The 24,426-nt window shown below is 41.7% G+C and overlaps 1 protein-coding gene across 2 annotated transcripts in view; it reads right to left on the bottom strand.

The window, feature by feature from the left end:
* The window catches only part of STK11 (serine/threonine kinase 11), a 48,290-nt gene that overhangs the window by 13,736 nt on the left and 10,128 nt on the right, over positions 1-24,426 (bottom strand). For both annotated transcript variants that reach the window (XM_062596181.1, XM_062596180.1), the window contains 6 exons: positions 20,442-20,525; positions 17,396-17,485; positions 16,039-16,171; positions 15,401-15,537; positions 14,737-14,864; positions 6,895-6,952 (listed from right to left, as the gene is read on the bottom strand). In XM_062596181.1, the coding sequence (XP_062452165.1) occupies positions 6,895-6,952; positions 14,737-14,864; positions 15,401-15,537; positions 16,039-16,171; positions 17,396-17,485; positions 20,442-20,525 (630 nt within the window). The remainder of the gene's footprint in view (positions 1-6,894; positions 6,953-14,736; positions 14,865-15,400; positions 15,538-16,038; positions 16,172-17,395; positions 17,486-20,441; positions 20,526-24,426) is intronic.

The following is a 24,426-nucleotide window of genomic DNA, read 5'->3' as shown; positions in this document are numbered from 1 at the left end:
CTGCCCTAAATAAGCTTGATATGAGATGAATGTTCCCTCCTCGGTAGTTCAGAGACATCAAGTAACTTCTTGCTAAGCACGGGTAACTTTCCCGGAAGACAGTCTGAAGCTGGTCCTTAGAGGAGCAGTGGCAGCTGTGGAGTTTCCCACATGGACTGCAAAGTCAGTGCTCTAGCCCATGGCATCTGAGCTCCATAACCATGCAGCAGCACTGCAACAGTTCATCCAACGCTAACTGCACCGGATGCCAATCTTTCTGCTTTGGGCAGTTACATTGAGTGGCCAGGCTGTCACCAAGCTTCTCTAGGATAGAGGCTCTGAAATGTGAATACCTCCAGAAAAGCTCAAGAGGACCTTGAGATTGGGACTTGTAGATAAGCAGAGCCTCTATGATCATACAAAGGCCTGAGAAACTCACATTTCTCAAAATTCAGATCCCTTGCCTAGAAATGACAATAATGTTTCTGCTATCTTGCATTAAATTCTCAGCAAGACCTGAGAATATATCCTCAGGTTATTTGCTCAGGAATGATTAAGTTTTCAAATCAATCTACTGCTCTGTGAGGAAGCCAGCATCTTGCCATTTCCAGCAAGGAAGAGTCAGTGATATGAAGTGGTCCCTACATCACTTTTTTATTTTTTTTTTAAACAGGAAATTTATTTTGGTTAATCATAGAGCATGTCAATGTCATGCAAGGAATCATGTCCAGCCCTTCCATGCTTACAGTCCAAATGGATAGACATCTCAAATAGCTATAATGTTAGCATATTCCACTTATGCATTAACACAATACTTCTGATATTCTTCCATGGCCCTGTCATGCCAATACTGAAAGCCATGGTGAAATAAACATATTTTAGGAAGGTTTAGGAAACTGAATGCAGATCTAATTTGTCAAGTATGGCATCTAGCTGATGAAGATGGTAATACAAAAGTAAGAGGTCATCCTAGCTACTAGACTAGCAGGAAGTCAGCATGTCCAGTGTAACTAGATTTTAGCCAATAGTTTTGGCAAATCCTGCTGATGGCTTCCTCAACTGATTCTTTAGCAGCTAAGATGTGCATGGCACACAACACTTAATTTGATCATTTGATTTCCTTTCCTTGGGAGACTGCTTTCATCAGGGAAGTGACTGTCAAGACAACAAATTCAGCCTAGGCTGATCTAGGTTGGCAGGATTATCTAGCACAGGAAAAGATGACAACACAGCCACCAGCTATTTTTGCCAGGGGCACTGGAGCTAGATGGAACTAAACTAAATGCTACGAACTTCCAGAGAATGGAATATACCAGATAAATAAGATCAGAACAACTGCCATAAAAAAAAAAAAAGAGCTAAAATACAGCAAAATAAAAACACTAGTTGCTAGAGCTTTCTAGTCTGTCTTCCTTTAAAATACTTTTTACTTTCCTTCTGTCCTACTTACCAAGAGAATAAAAATAGGTTTTATTAACAGCTGAAACCTGCATCACTGTACTCTAGTCATAAATGATTCCATCCTCTGGGAGGTGATTTCAAATACTTGCATACGCATATATGGTAATGAGGATGTACAGTGAGAAGAGAAATTCATTGAAGTTCTAAGAAAATCAAAGACCTCTTGGAAGGAGCCTCAAGCAATTCTGTATGGAGTAGCAGAGTATTTCCTGGCAAGCATTCCTCCAGCAGGGACAGGGATTCTGCCTTCTATATTGGTGCTGAAGACATTAGTGGTGAAGAAAAGATTTGCTGTTCAGCCAAGGACCTCTGGCTCCATCAAACACCCTAAACCAGCTCAAGATGCTACCTGATACTGATTATGCTAAAAAGCAGTTACTCTCCCACAGTGTAACTGCTCATCGGACAGTGATGTAGAGAAGACGAATGTCCCTCCCTCACTCTGCCTTCATCACTGACATTAAAGCATAGGTTGGACTGGAATACTTCTAACAAAGCACCCTATTTGACCATTTATTCCCAAACAATTTCACTGCTGACTTCTGAGCAAACTGCACTGGAACAGCAAACAGCAATTTTCTTGGTACTAATAGACTGGTTACTTAGCAGCTAAAGGGGAGAAAAGGTTTCTGCAGATCTCAAAAGCACCACTTGCACAGAACACTGTTTCTGGAAGAGGTAGATTCCTCTATGAAGCACCTTTGCCACTCCCAGCAATTTGAAACAGACTGAAGGGAACAACAGCAGGGGAAAGAACATTTCCTACTGCTTTGCAAGCTTGTTCATAATGCTGTGAAGCACAGAAGCTCTAAGCACCAGTAGCAGCAGTATTAATAGTTAAACTGCCAGTTAAGAAGTGGTATCCAGAAGGGTTGCTATAACCTACAGGGAGTTCAAACAGCAAGGGCCAAGCGTTGAATGACAAAAATGAATTTAGGTAGACTAGGGCTTAATGAACCTGTCTGGTTTGCCGTTCCTAAGCTCAAACATTACCTTAAAAGTCATCACTCTGCTGTTTTCAAGTTCTGATATAAGCGAGGTTAAAACAAGAATCAGCAAGCACAGCTGCAGCTTCCAAATACTTATGGCTAATTCACTTCCCATTCTAAGTCACAAATATTTCAGTTTGCTTGTTTTGGATATGAATAATTTTCTCAGACACCAGATGCCAAGTTGCAGGTCTCCATACTGCCACAAAGGATAGATTATGAATGAATTTCCACCTCACATCACATCACTTAAGGGGCTTCAAGCTTGCTGGAAGGGCAAAATCACCAAACCAAAAAACTAGCAGCTTTCCAATTTCATTCAGCTATCCTCATGCAGACAGATGTGGAAGACACACAACAGTATGCCTGGGAAAGACAGCTTGGGCTAGTAATAAACATATAGTGCAGTCATTACTCCAACTCCTATAACATTAAGTCATATTCAGGTTCTTAAGTCAGATTCATCAAAAGCTAGAAATAATTAAGAAAGAGACAGTTTTCCCCTAGATGATGCTAGACCCAGGTCACAGTTCAGACTCCTACACAAGAGAAGAGCAGTGTTCTGTGCACAGATGGAAGTACTGAATCCTTTAACACACCACACGTAACTGCATCATGAAATTAATTTGCAAAATGTGGGTAGAAGAACTAGAGTTTCCTTCCAACGCGCCCGCCAGAGAAGTAAGCAAAATCCAGGTGCCTAAACAAGAAAGGAAAGGAGGAGAGTTTGTGCTTTTCCCTCTCATCTTGCATTGAGGAGGGATTACTGCATGATACCACTGATACAAGAGAGATGGGAAAAGCCTCTCAGTACACATGCTCCAACAGCAGTGAATGTAAATCCCTCATTCCTGGGAATCCAGGCACACAAGTCAACATGCATGCTTAGCATCTGCAAAGGGATCTACAGGGGTAACACAAAGGTAGATTCCAAGTGCTGCCATGCACAGGATTTGAACACCGAAAAGCATCCTCGGTGAGCACGAGTGTCTGGGAAGCTGGCACTACACCCTCCAGGGGGTCAGCAGGAGGCACTAGCCTGGAAGGCTAATTTGCATCTCCAGCACTAAAAGGTGGAAGTGTCTCCCCTTTCTTGCTATAAACTCTTGGAACCGTATCTATGACTGAAGAAATTAAGTGTGACACTCTGGAGAAAGAATGCAAGATGGTTGCCTTGGAAACAAGGGGCAGAGGTAGAATTCTGCATCCACTTCATCACTTTAAGCACTGTAGCAGGGTCAGTGAATTAGTTACAAAACGCACTTTACGAGCGTTAAGCCCTTCAGCAAAACCACAAGGCAGAGAGGAGACAGCGAACAACTTATAGGGAGAAGGTAGCTGACTCTGTAGCTCTTGGCAGCACCTCTCTACTGCCCCTAGACCTAAAAGTACAAAATATTTGGGGAAATGACCAAGAAATGTTGGTTTCCCAGTAAGCATCCTCCTATCCAGCTCCTCGTGGGAAGGACAGCTTTCAAGGCTCTTTCATTATAATTCAAGGGTCAGCTTCTGGCAGTTCATAACCTCCTCGATGACAGTCAGAGAGTTTTAATTTGTTGTAAATTGAAATGGAACAAATAAGTCTGCACTGTTCAAACTGACTAGGCTTGAAAAGCCTTTGAAAGCAGAGAATGGACTAAGAAAAGTGAGCTTGGTTCTACTGAATTATAACAAAATGCAGAAACATGGAATTGATGCCAGAATTTAGCTCTGGAGATGAAGAAAAGAGGAAGGCAGCTGGCAGACATAAAACTAAGCAGACTTCCTATAGAATTCTTCAAATGAGGCTGCTGCAATATGGGGGAAGAGGGGAAATAAAGAATTTGGGAGTAGCTGACAGACATATAGAGGAAGGAATGGCAGACTCAAATAGCTGAGGAATAACTATGTACTTTGCCATACCAGGCCTTCTCCGCCTGCAGCATTTCTGTTGTTCACTGGAGCAATACTTACTACTTTCTCACTGTTTCACCTGATCTGCCGATTAAGTCTTTTATCCTTGCCCCCACTACAAGAACAAGAAATATCATTCTATGGAAGATGAAACAAGAGTCGTTTATCTGACATGCATGCAGCAGAGCCGGGAATGGATCCCGAGCTCCAGGCTCCACAGCTGTGGAACACCTGCTTACTGATGCTTCCCGTGGCAGGGCATCGCCCTTCACCACGGGACAGGAACACAACCCCTCCTCGCAACACTGACACAAGCCTTGTTCTAGCAACTGTTTGGCTCCAACACAAAGAGCACTGCCCAGGACAGTAAGACTGATCCGGCTGATTTCTCAGTGCACTGTGAGAACCAAGACTTCCCATATGAGCAAGTCACCAGTAACATCAGCTCAAAAACATACAGAAACTTCTAGCAGTACAGAAAGGCACCAAGCAGTTCCAGTTTGAGCCAGGTTCTATATCTATTGCAGTATGCCAACCTGGGGAAGTTACCTGATATTTCTATAATCTAGTATCCATGTCTCAACACACGGAGGAGTGTGGAGAAACCTGAAATCATTAATAACTGCCCCCATCTCCATTAATCTAAGGGGTCTAGAAAATCAAGTCTCTTGCTAAAACACTCTCAAAAAAGCCCTCTAACAATATCTGGACGGCTACCTGCAGTCCATTTAACTGCTTTGTTCAGTTTTAAATAAATCAGAGTCAAGTTAAGAGTAAGGACAAAGCTTCTCTTCTATTTAGAGAAAAGCCAAAAGAGTTGAACACTGGATTCTTTAGCACAATGCTCCTCCACAAGCAGGAGATGGACAGACCTATCCAAAGCCCCAGGCTGCGAGCTCTGCTGTGCTTGATGTAATTATTAGGATGCCGCAGCAGGAGGAAGGAGGCAATTACTAATAGGGGAGAAAAGCCTGTTAAGAAGCACTGGCTAAGCTCACAGAAAACTAATAAGAGACTAAGCCTTGGAAACACTTCTGTACTGGCAGGTAGAGTCTCTCTTCAACCCCTTTCTTGGTGCTTTGATGTTAAAAGCCACATCACTAGCAGCCATACCCAATTAGAAAGCAAGCAGTGGCTATATACCATGGGACATGTATGACTGCTCTCCATTCTAGAATCATGCTCTAGTTTTTCCTACTCTCTAACTACACACAGGGTCTCTAGAGAAATCTCTCTGCTTCCAGCTGGGCAAGAACTGATGCAAAAGCTCATTGCCACATGGGAGAAACAAAAAGAAAGGTGCTCTTGTAAAGCAAATGCCTGCTCCTATCACCTCCCAGACCCAGTGAAATAACCAACGCACTGTGTTTGACTACTATTAAAAAAGTCAGCACGACTGCTTAACTAATTGACCAGGCAGCTAAGATCTGTGCTCTCCCAGCTTTGATCTCAGTTCAGGTAGGTTGAAGTTCTGTCTCTGTACCATGCTAGTTCAAGCCTGTCTGGCTTTTGTTCTGTGGCTCCTGTGGATGCCTCCCATGCCATAACATCTACCAGGGATCATCATTTGACAGCACTTTTTTTTAGGAAAAAAAAAAAAAAAAAAAAAAAGAAAAGACAGGACAAGAAAATAGTGCTCTTCCTGCCTGCAGGCAGCACAAGCAAAGCAGGCCCATCACCTTACAGGATTAAAAAAAAAAAAAAAGTTCCCCAAAGCTTTCTGGGCAAGCTTGTAGGCAGAACCTCTGCCGAGCAGCTGCAGTCCAGCAGGCAGCTCTGCATGTCCTCAGAAGCACTTCCTATTCAAATAGGAGATAAGCTAATGCAGCCTCTGTGCTGAAGCATCCTTATAATGCTTTTTGTTCTTGTACTTTCATCCGCCCAGGAAATCTCTGCTCAGAGGCAGCATGTTCAAACAGATCCTTAAAAAAAACCCCAAAAACAACAACAAAAAAAACACCCTCAGAGATAATGGGGGGCCTTTCCTCCCTCTGACAATGGCAAGGATAAAGGGAGAGGATGTGGGAGAGGGAGCAGTATGACATTAAAGAGATGAAGAAAAAACTTCTCATTGTCCTAGAAGACTTCTCCACATACTGGTTCCACATGGAGCAAATACCAAGGGATTTCTCTCAGACTGTCCAGAAAGAAAAACCCTAAAAAAGTTTTAAAAAAAATCCTACTTCAATAACCCACTCTTAAAGGAATTCCTGTTCTTCTGTTCCACTAATACTAGCTGACCTCTGAAACAAAATTATCCAGAACCCTTAATTATCAAGAACCAGTCACACCAGAAACATATTTTCAACATATTCATTATTTACCAGTTAGCAATTCAAATGTTTTAACCGGATGCTCTAATAGAAGACTTAAAAAAAAAAAATAAAAAAAAAAAAATAAAAAAAAAAAGCCAAGCAGAGGCTGCCAGAGCTCCAGCAGAGCTGGAGGAAGGGTATCTAGTGACTTCCATGTGTCTGCTGTCAAAAGGAAAAATGAGTGAGAGCAATAGCACAGGTACATTAGCATAAGAAGCAGAAAGAGAATGACTAATAGGAAGAAGCTGAACACTCACTTGTGCTGCCTTATCTGCTGTATTGAAAATCTCTTGGCTGGGTCGTATTCAAGCATCCCTGAAAAGAAGGAAAAAAAAAAGTCCAGGTGTGATCACAGATGCTCTCAGCCAAGTTGAAGACAGGAAGCATAAAGCTCTGCCCTGCCCCCCTCCCCTCCAACAGTGCCGGGGGGGTAGCCAGCCCTTCTGGCAGCTTCAGGAGCCTTTACCTCCAGGAAGAATCTGCTGCATCCACCAACAGGACAGAAATTCCAGCACAAAATCCCAATTGCACTGGTGACCATCTGAGCAGAGAACAAGTCTGTTCCTCACTTTCCCCATCTGACAAGTGAATAAGATGCTCTCTTCCTTCACACTGCAGGGACAGAGGCTTGTACAGCCCTGGGTACAGCCAGGTACCCAAGCATGTCTCCAGGCAAAGAAAAAGACTTCTCTCACTTCACAGATAATGCTATTCAACTTTCTCAATGCAGGAGTCAAGGCCTTGGGCATGGCATATATCCAGCTGCTCCGCATCTCAGAAACTCCTTTCTAGTGAAACTATTTGGAAAGTACAACTGAAGGAGAATTAAGAAAAAAAAATCCTAGTGCCCACCTTTTTGCTCTAGAATTCTGAATTCTGTCATCAGCTGCTAAGAAAATTGGGATAGGAGAGAAAAAAAAAGGAGAAAACAAAATAAAGTGGCTTATCTATATTCTCTCATCAGACTGTCTAGGATAGAGGAAGGTGGACTGCTCAAAAAAAAAAAAAAAGATGAGATGCTCACTCTGCTCCACTGGCTTTAAAAATCTTCACAATTCAGATAAACTAGGACATCTTGCCCTATTCTTCAGAAACTAGTCAATGGGATCTAACAAGTCTTATTTAGCCAAGATATCCTCCAAAGAAACTTCCAAGCATGTATTCCTCTACTGAATGTTAACAGAGTCTGGCTGCTGTATCCTACAGCAGTTTTGCTATTATTGGATGATAACTCCCTGCTGTTGAAGCACTAACAATGTTGAGTCTAGTAGAGGTAGCATGAAGAACAAGGATTTGGAAAGAGGTAAGAGGGTGAGAGAACAGGAAGACATTGTCTCCGGCAACTGGAAGAGAAGGCAGGCAAGGGAGCAGAACACAACTATCAAATAGGATTAAAAGAAAGTCAGGGCAAGGAATAACCAGTGCAGAATGCTTGGGAGAGACAGTGTAAGTACATAGTGAAAAGAGAAGGACAGAAAATATCTTTCTATGCACTCTTGGGAAAAAAAAGGGCTGGAAAAAAAGATGCTATAGTTCAAAAAAAGATGTTGCAAAGCCTGTAAGATGAGTTTATGCAGTACAGTTGAACAAAGTTATTAGAAGAAATAAAACAGCAACAGCATATATGATAGCAAAAGCAGATCCAGAATGGTATCTTCCTTGTCAGGTCAGTTTACATTATATTACTAAGAGTAATGACCAGGACTATAGTAAAAACAGAAAGCCTCTGTTGTGCACCCCTCTAGATACATTTATGCCAGATTTGGTTGCTCCAAATACGTGCACACTTAGGAAAAGAGTGTATGAGACTTTTTTTTTTTTGTCCTTAAAACCAATTACACCTTTTCAGCCAGTAGGCCAAAACTGACCCAAAAGAATGTCTAACAAGGAGGCGAAAGTCTACAACCTGCTCCTAAAACTAAGAAGCTGAGTCTCAGTTCTGAGTTTGAGAGCAGTCGAACACCTTAAGGCACTCTTGGCTCCCAAAGCAGCCACTTCTGGAGAGGATGTGAAAAGGTTAGTAAAACGCACAATAAAAACCTGATCTCCTGCTTCACAGCAAGTTAATGGAATTTTAGAAAATTCACAAACAGGCAACCAATCCCATTGCCATATCTGACATGTCTAAAAAGAATTAAAGCTTATAGAACATGGGCAAGAAAAGGTACAGAGTGGAAGGACTAAATTTATTTTCCCCTCATAAACCAAAACACAGTTCATCATAGCAATTTTAAAAGGTATATGGGGTGACTGCTGATCCATAGGAGCATTATGTTACTGTGAAGTTAAAAAACACATCGTAAGTCTCCTCCAGGTCAGAGGCTCATGTGCATCACAAGTATCTAGCCACAGGAGCTCAAGCCACTAGAGTCAGAGTTTGAGGTTTCTGACAGTGTATCAGAAATCTATACTTGCTTGCCTTGCTGACCACCACCACACGGCTCTGCTAGAGTTATATGACTGAGCTACATGGGAGCTACAGTCATAGCCTGCTACTCAATAGCCCAAACTCTACCTTGTAAGGGGCATTTTCTCCCATGAATAGCCTAAAGCCATACAGCCAAATAAACAGAATCCAAGGGTGCAGCCACATACAAAAACTGGGAGAGCGTGGCAGGAGGCTATTAATGCTAGTGACAGCGCTGAAAGGTAAACAGCTGTCCTGCCAAGTCTGCTACTGAGGAACACCACTGAAGCATATTTTGAGATGGTGTCACAGGAGAGGTGAGAGATGGGGAAGATTTTGAACAACCTTGAGCAGAGAAGGGATTTGATCCTGAGTATCCCTGGCCTGCAAAGCACTGCAACACTCTGCATTACATCATCTAGTTGCTCTGGCAGGTCTAATCCAAGTCATTTACTCATGTTAGCATTGTTGTGCTCTGTGATAGCAGTAGCTAGAGAAAACCTCTGTCTTGATGAGTACTATGAACTCACTGTTTTATCTACAGTCAAAAAACATATCAGGAACATAGCCTTTATCAGGGGACTTTTGCCACAATGAAGCTCCTTGCAACAGGTATTCCTCATTTTCTATATTCCAACATGTCTGTAAGAGTCTCTACCCTATCTTACAGAAAAGAAATTGGAAAGTGGTTCAAAGAAAAAAATCCCACATCTAATTAAATGTCCTATTAGTAAGATTAGACAGCAACTCACAGCTGAACTGCCCAACTTTTCTTAAAAAAAACAAACAAACAAAAAAAAAAAACAAAACAAAAAAACACAGTACTACAGCAGAGAGCTTTTGCATTAAGTCTAGGCAATGGGCATCAAAACTAGTACTGGCTAGGTTATCTTATTAATGCAATCGGAAACAGGTAGGTCAGGAAAGCACCTCTGCATTAGACTTTGTCTGGTTAAGATCACATTTCAGGAAGGTGCACTTAAAGCATTTACCAGATGAAATAGTATGAGCAGAGGATAAGGTTCTAAGGCAAATTATTAAAAGGGGAACAACAGTACCAGTTACAAATAGCTATGGTGCAGCAGAGATTTGCTTTGTTCTCAGACAAGCAATTAAAAAGGCACAAAGAAGGTACTGAACAAAAAGATGTACTTTCAGTAACAGGATTGTGTTTTGGGCAATGCCTGCAGGAAAATGGGAAAACCAATCACTGAAAATGTACATTCATGTATTCAGCTGTATGACTCATTCATGGCAGTTCTGTGGCTGAAGTCCTGTACCGAAAAGAGACTTCATAAAGACAAAACATCATGTACTATTCACCAGTCAAGTCATCTAAGAGCGTCTGCCCACAGTAACCACACATACCCTCTACCATTTACGGTAAAGATTTCCATGCAGTTTATCTGGGAGTAGAGATGAGACACGCTGCAACAGCGAGATTCTTCAGAAGGATGCCTAACTCACAAACTCTACTCCCATGGTATTTCAGAAGGATTCACTGTGCCCATACATGGGATATTATGCCCATTACCGTACTTTGGCAGTCTCAATCCCCTTTCAAATTATGTCAAGTGGCAGTCAAGAAACTGGAGACCACAAATCTGCCTTGAGCTCCCATCACAGACTCCAGCCCACATACTTTCATCGTCCTGAACCTAGTCTATCATATATATGGTAAAATACCTAATTTTTAGCACACAGCACAACCTTAGGTATGGCTTTACAAGAGGCAGGAATAAATCTCTTAACCCAATGAATGAACTCAATCTGTATTTCATATCAGTGTCCAATTACAGAGAGCACTGAAAACAACTGATATGAAGCAAACTAAGTCCAATCTGTAAAATGAAGCAGCAAGCTCTCCTTCTCCTTCATCCTCCACAAGCATAACTAAATATTTTGACTTGAAACCTCCCTCTGCAGGCAATAGAGAGTTTGATCAAATACAAGTCAGAAGACTTCCTGGGTTGTAGACATCAGTGCTGACTAATGGCTCTGGGTCCTCCCTGCCACTGCAGTATTAAAATATCCCACTGTCATCAGGGTACACATTCCCCCACCATCCCCATAATGGAAGATCATGGCAGTTTATATATAATGAGAAAACAAAATGCTGAGAAATTGAGCAACTTGTCCCAGGTCAAAAAATAAGTCTGTACCAGAGCCTAGAAGTAAATCCAGATGTCCAACACATACTTCAGAATCAAAGCTTTCTCTTTCAGTAAAAGTGCATTAAAAAGAGGAGGAAGAAAAGCTGACTTTATTTCTGGACAAGAAAAATGTATAAAGTGCATGAGTTGACAAGTCACACACAGATGGTGACAGTAGAACCTTAAGGCTATTTGTAAATGCTTCCACTCTGACACATCTTTACTGGCTGTACACACAGAAGCCAGAACTGTACTCTAGCCTTCTTATTTCCATCACTAAAGAGCATAAATAAAGCTTCATTCCTGATCAGGGAGACAAAAAGAGGAGCAGTATCTCAACTAATCTGCTGAAATGCACCATCATACAAGTCTCTTAAAAGTTAAATAGCATCAAATCTTTAAGTTCTCTAAATTGTTTCCTCTGTAAAGAGGGACAAAGTAGTAAAAGCAAGCTCAAGGGGAAAAAGTATGAAAAACAGCTTAAAAAGTAGTCAAAAGGAGAACAGAAAGCTTTAAAAAGTATGTTCTAGGTTTGCTTCACAGCTGAATTGGCACTATGGTCAACATAGCACTTATAGCCAGAGAGGAAACAAGCACTTTACAACATACTGAATCCTTCCTTACAATAAAAACAGAACAAATGCTTGCAGCACTGTAGAGTGCAGCAGAGTCTTTTAAAAGCAATGCAAAGGCAAAACAATGTCTCTAGTGAGACAGAGCTGAGGGTGTCTACATTGCTCATATAAAAGCATCAGACAACCATTGACAATATCTGGTCTGCAGGCTTTTGATTCAGTTTCAACCAATCGCAGAAGTAGTAGGCACCTACTAGGAAATGCAGATGTTCTGGAGAATAAAAAAAGGAAATAAAATACACAGTTTTTGTCACTATAGCTACCTAGTATCACCACTGCAAGGCTCAGCCCTGGTTGTCAATATATGCCTTGCTGTCAGCTGGTCTGTGGAGGTACTTAGACCCCCACAGAGTTAAGGGGGTTGGGGAAATCCCACTCTACCATTTGCCTCAGATCCACTGGGTACTCTAGAGGGAAGTGTGCCAAACCAAACAAGGAGAGTGTCAGGAGTTTTTGCCAGCTTTTAGCATGTAACAGATACAAGCAATAAGAGGAAGGGTGGGAGAATGTTCTCAGATGGAACTGAGGGAATGGGAGGAACGTAAAATGAGTCCTCAGACCCTCTCACTGCCCTGGGAGAAACAGTCAAATTGATAGACACAGACACTTCCAGCCAAGCAAGCTCCTCTGTCCTTTCAAATGCACTCTGACTTGCATCTCTGTAGTGTCCAAACAGAGAGGATGAAGACAGACAGCAGCTAAGATGAAGGAAGTAAAACAGGCTGGAAAAGGTAGTTTTGGGCATAAAAAGTACTCAAGGGCAAGACTTATTTAAAACGAGGCAGAAAGAAGTAGGAAGCTGCCTGACTCCAGGTCTCATCCAGGGATGGGAAAAGAACTAAAGGGAGATATTCTTCTAACGAATCATAGGGTTTTTCTTTTCTTGTCCTCAGAATATTGATAGCTTCAAACAATTGCTACGTTTCCCCAGGGTCAGTAGTAAGCGCAGTAGAGAGGCTTATCACAAACCTCAAATGCTTTCGCTGGATGCTTTAGGAGACTGGCTGCCAGTCTAGATGGACCACTGGATTTACTCCATTTGAACAATTTCCAAGCTCATATGGAAAACTCGTATGTTTTGAGTTAGTATTTACAAGCCAAACACCACATGTAGATTAGAACAGTGTTCCCTGGGGCATATGCATATGATATGAAACACACATCAGTCAGAAATGCAGGGCCTTAAGCAGCAGCCACATTAGCTTCAGAAAAACGGCCAAGATACCAGCTGTGCTGAGCGCAATTTGTAGCTATGCCTTATGCAATGTTTTCTGAAAGCTGTTAAAGCGACTTAATGCTTTTGAAAACATACAGAAAAATAACTAACTTCTTAATCAAAATGGAGCCAGATAGGCTGACACACTCTCAGATGTCCAGGAAGGCGTGGGGGCCCACCACCGCCGAGGAGGGGAGGCACGGAAGGGGCGGCGGGGGCCGGGGGAGCCCCAGCGGCCCCGCGGCCGCGGGCAGACTCCGGACGGATAGCACCACCTGCCGCCGCAGCCGGGGGGGCACAGCCAAGCGCGGCGAGGACCCGCGTCCTCAGCAAAGCGCCTGCTCCTTGCCCTCAGCAGAGGTGAAGGCAACCCAGGGCATGAAACCCACCACCCCAGGCTAGAGCTCCAGCTCCCTGCAGCCATCCACGCAGAAGCCGGGAACCCCATGACAATGCAGTCTTCCCTGCACAATTAAAACAGCTGCAATTTATAGCATAAACTATAGCTACAAAATGCTTCAAAACTGTTAAAATTGAGTAGCCACAAACAGCAACAGCACTGTAATCAGGTCAGAGACACAGCATAGTAAGACTATCCTCTGGTTTAGCAACAGCACACAAGCACCATAAGCAGGCCCAGTGGCGTTGCTGACAGGAAGCTGATTCAGTTTCTTTATAGTGCTCCAAAGCTCTTCCCCCACACTTTTACCTCTTAACTACTTCTACTAGAACTACTTGTAGTAGAAGAACCAGAAAAAACTTGAAACAAGACTAAAGCCTCATTTCGTATTTGTAGTTTGCGATCTTTCTCAACAGCTGAAGACAAAGGAAAGTAAGCAAGCCCATGCTGAGGCCTGGGAAGTATCAGAGCAGCCTGGTTGCTTCACTGCTGATGGGCTGGTAGGCACTCTGGTCTCCGGTCAAGATCTCCCAAGTGCTAGGATCACATCGCATCTGTGACCACATAGGCATCACCAAGTTAGCTGCTATACAGAGCATAACTGCTTCCCCAATTTTTAAGATACAAGCAGAGATACTGCTGTATCTGATACTGCAATCTCAAGCAATTGCAACAAGTGACTGAACAAAGACAAAAAAAAAAACCCACCTCTTACCCAAACAACAAAAAGAATCTCTCCTACCTAGCAAGTGCTATTCTTGCTTCTACTGCACTAGTCATTTTGTTTCAGTCTCCTTGCAACAAAAAACTGGGGATGGAGAGCGAAAATGGGCAGACTGAGGCAAATAAACTGAGACTAGAGACCAATGAGGAATGACAGCAGAACCTGAGTATTCAGTATTTTGCTTTAAAGAAGGCTTGGGTAAAGACTTTAATCCTGAGTGTTCTCACTTGCAAGACTCGCATCAATGCTATGATGCTGTTTTAAATTTAACCTCTGAGTTTTGCCTTTAGGTTTAAAAGCTTCAGAGAAGAAATTATGCAAGAAATGATTCTATAAAGAATAGCAACTGAAACCCATCAAGTGTTTAGTGTATCTCAGAAAAATAATTAGAACACTAGAGAGCCTTTGAAGTCTTACCATAAGCTTCGTAAGTCAACCTCCCTTTCTAATAGGATCCCATATCTTCATAGAAGAAAGGTCTTCCCCAGTGTTATGCAAACTGAGCATTTGTTGCATCTATAGATTTTACCCAATCTTGTATTTAAAGTCAGTTGAAAGACTCACCTCTCAGTAAGTCTGAGAGTGGAGGACCACAATCCTCTGGAATTGTGTAGTCACCTTTCCCGATGTTTTCAAATAACTTATAGATATTATCCCCTTCAAAAGGGTAAAGACCCGTTGTAATGTTGTATCTGTAAAGGCAGAAGGAGAAGCTGTATGAGGAAAAAGCACACAACACAGGTGCTCAGTTCTTAAAGTGATGAGATAAACCAAAAGGAAACTCAAAGACGAGAATTTGACTGTATCCAGAATGCTTCTTAACTTAGTTTTCCTTTATCACAGCCTCTTCAGTCATGTGTGTGTCAAAACCACCAAGGCATTTCCCTGACAGGCTGGGACAGAAGAAACCTAAAAACAAATACTGGAGATACTCTGCTACTGTAACAAGGGAAGCCATAAAGTGCTTGTGTCCCAGACACTGAGAAATAGCTGGTATAAACTTACTCACAAGGAGCTAGGACTATTTTCTTCCTAATTCTAAATACTCACTGAGTAATATTTACCTGTTGGGGGTGAGATGGTTGGGGGGGGATACACCAAAACACAAAGTCAGACACACACACACATCCTCCTGCATATGCCCACATCCACCAGATAGCACAAGTTTAAAACTACTTGAGGGCTTTAATTTCTTATTGTGAATCCTGAATGTTGCATAGACACTTACAGTGTGACCCCTGCTGACCAGATGTCTACTTTAAAGCCTGAAAAGGTATCAAGGCCATTGGCAATTTCTGGTGGTTGGAATGCTGGCGACCCTTGGCTCGTTCTGCATGTGTCATCCTCTGCAAATGGATGTAATGCCTGCAACAAAAGAAATCAATTACTTTTGAACTCAAGACACACAAATTATAGCTGTTAGAAAAGATTCACCTGAGAAAAGGGAGAAAACTCTGCTACTGAACATCTACTTATTAAGTACATGAATATGCCACTGTAACAACGGCATGTCATCAGTGACGCTTCCCTGCACCACTCCTAGCTAAGACAGTCTTATAATTCTCATTGTATGAGTGCTATGTAGGTAAGTATAACTTCACCACAGTTTTGGATTTTGAGGTGTCTAAGATGGATATCTTCCTCTATATGCTTCCTGGGGAGAAGTTCTGTGCTGTTTTCAACAATAAGACAAAAATGTTTTGCTGAATATTCAATGTTACAGAAGTCATTCTAGAGTCATATCAAGTGTAAAAGAAAACAAAAGCCTAGTATAAACACACCATAGATCAATTATATCACAAAGGTGACCTAATTCAAGAATGTCATACTTCCTACATTCTTGACTTTGCTGCAGTTTTCACATACCTCTGCTACGCCTAAATCAGATATTTTTAGTGTCCCATTGGTTGTTAGCAGGAGGTTCCCTGGTTTTATATCCTTGTGGACAATCCCTTGGCTGTGCAAATATTCTAAGCCATCTATAAGCTGACAAAAGTACCTGCAAAGAAAAAGAAATCAAGCACTTCCAGAAACTAAGACTCTCAATGAACTATGAATAATACATGAGAGCACTGTTATTGCATACAGTTTGGAAATACATTAACCTTTAAGGCTGAGGAACTTGAAATTGAACTGTGGTGTGTATGTAGTAAGTAGTACTCAATAAGCTTCTGGCAAACTAGTCATAAGTTACATGCTAGAGCTCTGCACCAGTGTGCTAACCACTTGGGACTCTACGCTCTTCTACACCAAAGTACTCTTTTCAAATCTACATATTTTGTAAGCTCAGAGCACTAAGCTGGCACAGATCTGACAGCTCAGGCAGACCATTTCTTTAGTCTAGTAAAAGATGCACTTCCAGTGGCATAGCTTGCTCTACTAGGAGGTGAAAGTTTTCTTCGGCTGTAGAAAGGAGTGTTTTGCTGGTACAGCTTACTGACTGGCCAAGGCTAACAGACATGGTCAAAGGCTATGGACAGGTCATTACTATAGCGTAACAAGCATTATTTATTGACAGCCTGATAATAATTGAGCATGCACATGCTTTATCTCATGGTAGTCAGAAAAATTATTTGACTTAATGTACACATATTTCACTTTGACACCTTGTATTCAAGAACATACAAATGTATAATTACTACAAATTTCCTGGTTAGCACCAATTTGTTAAATATAACAACCTTTGTATATCTCTATCCAGAATATTAAGGTTCCTTTAGTTGCACAGTGAAAGGGTCTAAGGATCAGCCTATCTACTGCCTAAACAAGCTAGCAGATCATGCTAGATATTACTGATCCTTAATCCCACTCAAAGACCTTTAATCTCTTTTCTGATACTGAACTGTATAGCTTGCCTCCATTTAGACAGGGCAAGTCCTCCAGAGATTCTTCCACTGCACCCATCTCAGACGAACAGCAGAGCTGCAGTAAAGGGTTAAGAAGGGTCCCTGTGTGTCTCATGCACCAAAACAAAAGTGACAAAGACAACTGCACAGAATGATGCTTTTGTTTCCCAGAATCCCTGGTGGCTCTTCCTGCTACCATTCCATTAGTTTCATTTTTTTTTCCTGTGGATGGTAAGTGATACAGTTTTTATACAAAGCAAGTTTTACTTTAAAACACAGCGAGCAGACTAAGTGACAGAGTAGAACATACTCTTGAATTCAATAGAGGTAGCAGTGGTGAAAGACTGATGCAGTTTAAGAAACAAAACTGCACTTACCCGTGAGCCTGAAAAACTGGAAACCTCTTTTCTGGGACACTGTCCAGCATTTCCTGCATCCCACACACACAGTACTCCATGACCATATACGTGAAGACAGAGTTAAGGAAGCTTCAAGGTTAAACATCTTTCAGGCACCTGTTTCAAGATGACTGCAGCCCTGTTTCAGTGCAACTGGAGAGCTGCTGCATAGGTAGTTCTGTTACTGGGTATATACACATTATTGAGAAGTAGCACCTGGGCTGTGCTGCACCTTCTGAGGAAGAACAGGAAGGAGGCAAAGAATCCAGAAGAATGTTTTTCTGCTTTATCATCAGCAGTAACTCAGCTGTCAGATCTGAAACAGGATATGACCTCAACAGAAATCAAGTTTGAGAGTATACGTGCATGAAAAAAACGTGATAATGCTCTAGAAGAGACCAGAAAAGTTAGGAAGCCACTGGCAGAAGAGCTTTGGATTGCATGGGACTTCCTAAAATCCTCCTCTGTCAGTCACTGAACTTTTGATTAGCTCTTCATATCTTCCATGACCCCATGTGCTAAGGTAGAAGACATTCATCAATTTCCCATGTCACAGCAATAGCATCCATCACTTTTTTGGCAGTAAGATTTTGTATTGGGGACAATGTTACCTTATAAATCAGTAGAAGCAGCAAAACTTGCAGAAAGAGCTCCCAAATTTCACTCCTACCATTTTTAACTCCCGAAGAAATATGTGAAATACTTACATGACAGTGATATGGAAGACAGCAGCTCTACTACTACCTTTAAGAGAGTGATGCTAACAGTAGGTCATATAGGCTGGCTCCTGGGAAGTAAAATGCAGCTCTCACTCCTTTCTACAAAAGGACAACCAATTTTGGCTTCATTAGCTGTCAGACTTTTTCCTCCTCTTCTTTTGCAGCTGATCAACCTCTTTGATTAGCCAGATTAGAGTATAGGCTGGAAGGTTTTACCAGGCAGATCTATTAAATATGACCCAAGAACACTGAAACTCAATCCTCACAATCAAGAGGGTTTGGCTCGCATGCACAGTTGGGCATACTGTTAACAGATGCTGTCAAGAGAGGGTACCCGCTGGGATGCTGCTTCCCTCCCCTATAGCCACTCAACTTCCATCTGGCATTGCTTCCTGCAAGGCACTAATACAAGCATTTGCATGACCACAGAGTAAAATGGATATGGGAACTGACCTAACAGAAAAGCCAACATAAGAAGGAAAGTCACTTTTCAGACAGATTTGTTCCCAAACCTGTCTACCATGCTGCTGCACAAATGCTTGTACCACCACATCCTAAAACATGATGCACAGGCATAATGGTGCTAATGAGAAGCTGGAATAAGGTTAAGCAAGGAGAACACGATCACAGATAAATTCTCACTCCCTATCCCAGTGAAAGCAGATTTCTCCAGTGACTGCCACCTACGTGCACAGAATAAACAGGTATAGGAATAAACTTAAGCTTTCTCAGACAGTGGAAGCAGATGATGACAAAAATAGTGACGTCAACCTATCCTCACAAGCGGAAGGTACTGGTAAAACAATCAGTTCTTTTTCAAACACCACTGTTCAGGATAAGTAATCAAGGAATATCTTTCCTTGCTTACAGGAGTCAAAGCACATTTCTGCGTAACCATTTTATGTTGTCATCACCTGTTACCAACACACGAGGTCTCTCTTGGGCTCTTCTTCCGCCCCCCCCCCCTTGCTTCTCCTTTAGCATCCCAGTGTTTTACAAATTAAATAGTATCTTTCTACAGACCATAATTGAATTACAGTCCCTTTGGGCTGTTAAGGTTACAAAATATAAGTGAAAGTTGTGATTTTTTAATACTAATGATTTTGTGGCAGAGTATTTAATCTAATTAAAGTATACAATTAAGTTACCTATTTTCTGAAGTATTGCAAGTAGAACACTATATATAGAAGCCATTGTCAAAAACAAAAGCAGCCATTTAACACGTACTGTAACAACAGATGAACTGAGTAAGTTTACAGACTGGTTCGAGTCAAAATGCACTTTCTTTGAGTGCGTCAGACATTAGAAAACATCCAGCTCCTTACTTCTTCATTCTACTTGCAAGTTAAGGCATATAAAGTTCATTGGTTAGTGCCTATGCATGCTTGGGGGACATAGTACAATGTGCAATTTCATTTTGAAGTCTGAAAGATGCACTGAGATCACAAGCCACAGCTTAGTTTTAAACTTGCGCAGCCCAGACTTTTTCAAACTAAACTGTTCATCTCATGGCAGCAGCAGGCTTCCAATCTTTCATGACTATTACAAGCTTTAGGTCACTTAAAGAACTATCACAAGGGACTTTCACACAAACAACAAAAATCATGGGATGTTGGGATATGCTTAGGAGTTTGTCCTATCTTGTTAAAGTTAACCAGCAGCAAAGCATACTAACTGCCTACAGAAAAGGCCGTTTGGCAGTGCTACATAACCCCTCTAAACAAAAGGGAGAGTTGCCAGCCATCTCTATGCAGGAGAACAAGCTTTTTTCTTTTCTTTTCTTTTTTTTTTTGGGGGGGGGGGGGGAGGAAGAAAAAAACACCCCACACCCCTAAACCATTGCCAAAGGCCAGGCCTCAAAGGAAACACATTACAAGAACTGATTTCACATAGCAAAAACAAAGGAATCTTCTCTAAGAAAATAAAGCACTAATATACCAGTAGGATAGGCAGTTAGAAAATACAGCTCCATAGCTGTATTTTCATCTCCACGTTGCTGAAGGTCACACAATAAAACATAGTATTTGAGGGTCAGTTCTCCCCCGCCCTAGTCCTGCATCTATAACCTAGGGACAATACTTCATTTCCTAACAGGGAAGTTGGGAAACTTAAGAAAGTGTACTTGCGTGGAAAGTATTCCAGACATGCGGAGTGTTTGTTAATAAGAGTGAAAGTAATTTGAAGCTTAAGATACATTCAAAAGGGCCTTAACTACAACAAAAGCAGCACTCTAATGATTCAGCACTATAGCAGAAAGCAAGAATTCAAACCTTTGTATTGACAACTGTGCAAAAATAAAAGGATATATTTTCTGCTTTTCTTCATTATATAATACATCTACCAATTGGATGACATTTTTGTGCCGTAATCGTCGCAGGAGCTGAATTTCCCTGCAGGAAAAGAAAGAGAGAAATTTACATTTTAAAAGTCTATTTACTTACTATGGAATGAAAATAATGTTTTTCTAAAATTCACTTGGATTTTAAAGACATTTCAGACTGTACTAGTCCCAGCTGATTCACTTAAGATTACCTGCAAGTTCTGCTTGACAGAAGGCCTTGTGATCTTTTTGAAGTTCACTGGCCCAAGATTAGACCCTGAAAATACTGGTCACTGACTAGGAGAACAGACAGACATCCCTTCAGTTAACACTGCACAGCCACTTAATCTTCTTTGGACAAGAATTTTAGCTCATTCATGAACAAAAGCCAGACAGCTGTGTTCAAAGAGCAACTTACCTTTGTGCAGCATACCCATTTGGGTGCTAGACAAGCCTACCACAATAGCCAGAGCAGGGTTGAGACTAAAGCACCAATAATGGAACCTAGTCCTAGGAAATGTACAGCTAAAAACACCTGATTATGTATTCTGTTTTTTTTTTTTTTTTTAATATATAAAAAAAATACTAAAAACACATATTAAGAACTGGATCCAAATCCCCCACAACTCTGGGCTTTACAAAAGCATGGATACACCACACCCCTCTTCTTTGAAAAATCAAGATACTAATATCTTTACAAATACAAAGCAGATGGCTCATGAAGTTAGGCATAAGAGTCTCCTGTGCTAATGTTATGGTTCCATCCAACACACATGTTAATACAAAATCTTATTTTACCCTCTCAGGTAAAAACAATACAACGGTAAACTGAAATGGGAAGAAGCAAACCATGCTGATTCAACCCACAGAGTTGGTAGACACCTTCATACACAATGTTGTTTGTGAAAAGAGGAAGCAGCCTGGGGACACATCACAGTCTGCACACTCCTTACCTACACAAGCATTTGACTTGCAAGGGCCTGGTGCGAGGGTTTATAGTGCTCTGCAGTCCTCTTCACATCCTTCCCTATGGCCTTAGAAAACTGCCTCACTATTCCTAGTTAAAACTATTGCTGACTAAAAGGAAATTTCTTTCTTCTGCAAGAGAACCACAATCAGAACTGAAACACCATCCTGTCAGCAGTTCAGGCAAGTCACAAAGCTTATCCCTATTTGCTCGGCACGTAGAAGATGCAGCTTTATCAGCTCCCCTCCAAATGCAGCTTGTTAACAAGGAAGGTTGGGCTATACGGAGCTTAACTCAGTCAGCCCCTTCAGTAAAACCTCTAGAGACGCTCTACGTACCTATCTACTATAGTATCTAGGGCAGTTACTTCCGACATAAACTTTTTATGTTTGCACTTTGTACTTCTTTGCATGCAAGTGTCATCTGTAGTTAGAGAAGCTGAAATAAGTTTGTTTGGACTATCAGCCTCCACACTTCAGGGTACGTGTTTATCAGCAGCATGACCAGAACAACCCCCACAGATGTCACAGTATGACGCAGCATCGTGTGGTTAGGTACACTCCTCTTGCTGTCACAGACTGCTACTAGTCACCCCTCCCATCGACTCCTCCTGACAGCTTGGTTGTAGCGTGAAGATTGTCTCCACATAAAGAGAAGTCACATTTAAATTCAAGTATAAAACGCAAGAACCTAACCTACTATGGACAAGAACAAAAGGACACTAATGGCATTGTACAAGGACAAATATCAATGAGAAATTCACCTGAAGAGAGGCCATTCAGTGGAACTTGATCCCCCAGAAAACACCAAACAGACAATGGGAAAGGTACCTTACTGACCACACGGGGAAGGCAACCAGGTCACCCAGTAGCACTGCATCTTACATGATGTATTCAAACCAGCAGCCATAAAAGGGAAGATAGTCAACTGCAGAGAGGCTGCCAAAGGAGCAGTGAATCGCCAACTTTCCTGACCTAAGAAGCCCTGCATCAAAAATCTTCCTGTGGCCAGAAAACGCATATGACAGATGTCAGAGAGATGAGAGATGGAAGAACTCCAAGAGAAGCTCACAAGGGAAAGAGGACAACAGCTTCCCAGAGGTCCCATCTCTCCCTTGATGAACAGGCCTTGGCTGGGTACCAGAGCAACCCCAATGCTTCAACAGACCCTCCAGCTCTCCTCTCCCCCACTACTGAATGAGCTATCCAGAGATCTCCCACAGCAACATAACCCTGCTCACAGCACTTGACACAGCCCTAGCACATGAGCCTCACTTGAGCTACTCCAAAGCCAGATTTTAGCAGCTCTAGGCAGTACACTCCTGAACACAAAATAAAACGATATGACAAACAACTCACTGTCATGTTTCCAGGCCATGGAAATGGTCAGTCCATTAGTTCATTACTGTCAAGGCATTAAAAATCAATAATGCAAAAATAAGTTCAGACAAGTCATCTTGAAGAAAAAACAAATACCTCATATGCAATAGCCAACATTTAGGCAGTTTTAGCATTCTATATTAATACTAGAGCTAGATCCAAATTGATCTAGAAATTCATGTGGCTTTAAGAAACAGTTGCAAGTCAAACTAGTGTCATCTCAAGATGTGATAGTAATTCCTAATTTCAGTTTAAGTCATACAAAACTGACTGCTTCAATTCAGACCTACCTTCTCAAGAATCTCATCCAAAAACAACTACTGTATGAGAACACAAAAGTCTAAATAGTGAAAATGAAGAGTGAAGGGAGATACAGTTCATTTATTTTGCTTACTAATGATGCATTATGAGCACAGGAAGGAAAAGATCAACTGATTATAGTTATTTCATCCATTACACAGGTTGCTTTCAGTTACAGGATAAAGGAAGCAGCATACAATATCAACTAAATACAGCATTCCCACTACACATAGTGCCTAGCACAAGGGCACTTCTATTAGGACCTGTGGACAACACTAGTAAGGTCACCTGGTTTCTTCCTATGCAGCATGCTAGACTTCACTTTTATACCCTCCCACATAAACGACTTTAATTAAAGCTAACAAAGAGGACTGCTGAGAGGAGCACTGATCTTGTCCTTGGCAGGAGAAGATACTGAACTGTTTCCAAACATTTGCATTGCAATGTCAAAAAAAAAAATCATACTTTGATTATCAGATCCAGAGTTAGATGCTGCATGTGTAAGCCTAGTAACTTGAGTTAGATGCTGTTTGTGCGTGCATGCACATGTGTGCATACACATACAACCACACAACACGTGTTGCTGGAATTTAAACAGCAGCAAAATCTCCAGATAGAGGTGATTGTTCCTGAAACAACAGAAATCTGAGTTGAGAAGAAAGTATATGTTTAGGTGTGTGGTGTGTGATGCACCATACAAAGTTGATTTCCTGTTACTCTACTTCCCTCCCCTTCCCCGTTCCCACCTTTCCAGATCTCCACATGCTCACAACCACAACACGTACAGACCTCCGAACAAGCACGCAGTGATCTAGAGATGAAAAGGGCAACTGAACCTGGCGTAGGGGAAGAGTTCTACAAAAGATAACTGCAGTTCTGAGATCAGTTTCCCTTTCCTCCATCACTGCTCCCTCCTGTTCCTACAACTAGGATCCAATTAACAGTAAGGAAAAGGCAGATTAGACAAGGCCCCATAGGGTGAGGCAGGAACAAGGCTGTCTGGCAGGCACACACTAGTAAATGGCCAGCTGGAACAGGCTCTCAGGTGTACCTCTGCTCAGCTGATTATCTTGGCCTACAATTCTTCAAATTTATCTTCCAAGGCAGGCTTGGTTTCCAGGAGAAATCAGAAGTGAAGTGTCCAAGTTAAAAAAGACAACATTTAGCCTGAAGAATGTGTGGGGAAAAAAAAGGAGTTCAGGTAATTCAATTTCTTCCAAACTTTAATCTTAACTTTAACTTGACTGAAATATTCAGAGATCTGAATTGCATCCTCTGTTTGTGGAAAATAAGGTAAAATGAGCAAAAAGACACTTCACTTGCTT

Source organism: Rhea pennata, chromosome 27 (genome assembly GCF_028389875.1).
Source record: "Rhea pennata isolate bPtePen1 chromosome 27, bPtePen1.pri, whole genome shotgun sequence".
Lineage (NCBI taxonomy): Eukaryota > Metazoa > Chordata > Aves > Rheiformes > Rheidae > Rhea > Rhea pennata.
The sequence above is the reverse complement of the archived record's forward strand: the minus strand, read 5'-3'. Positions and strand labels throughout refer to the sequence as shown.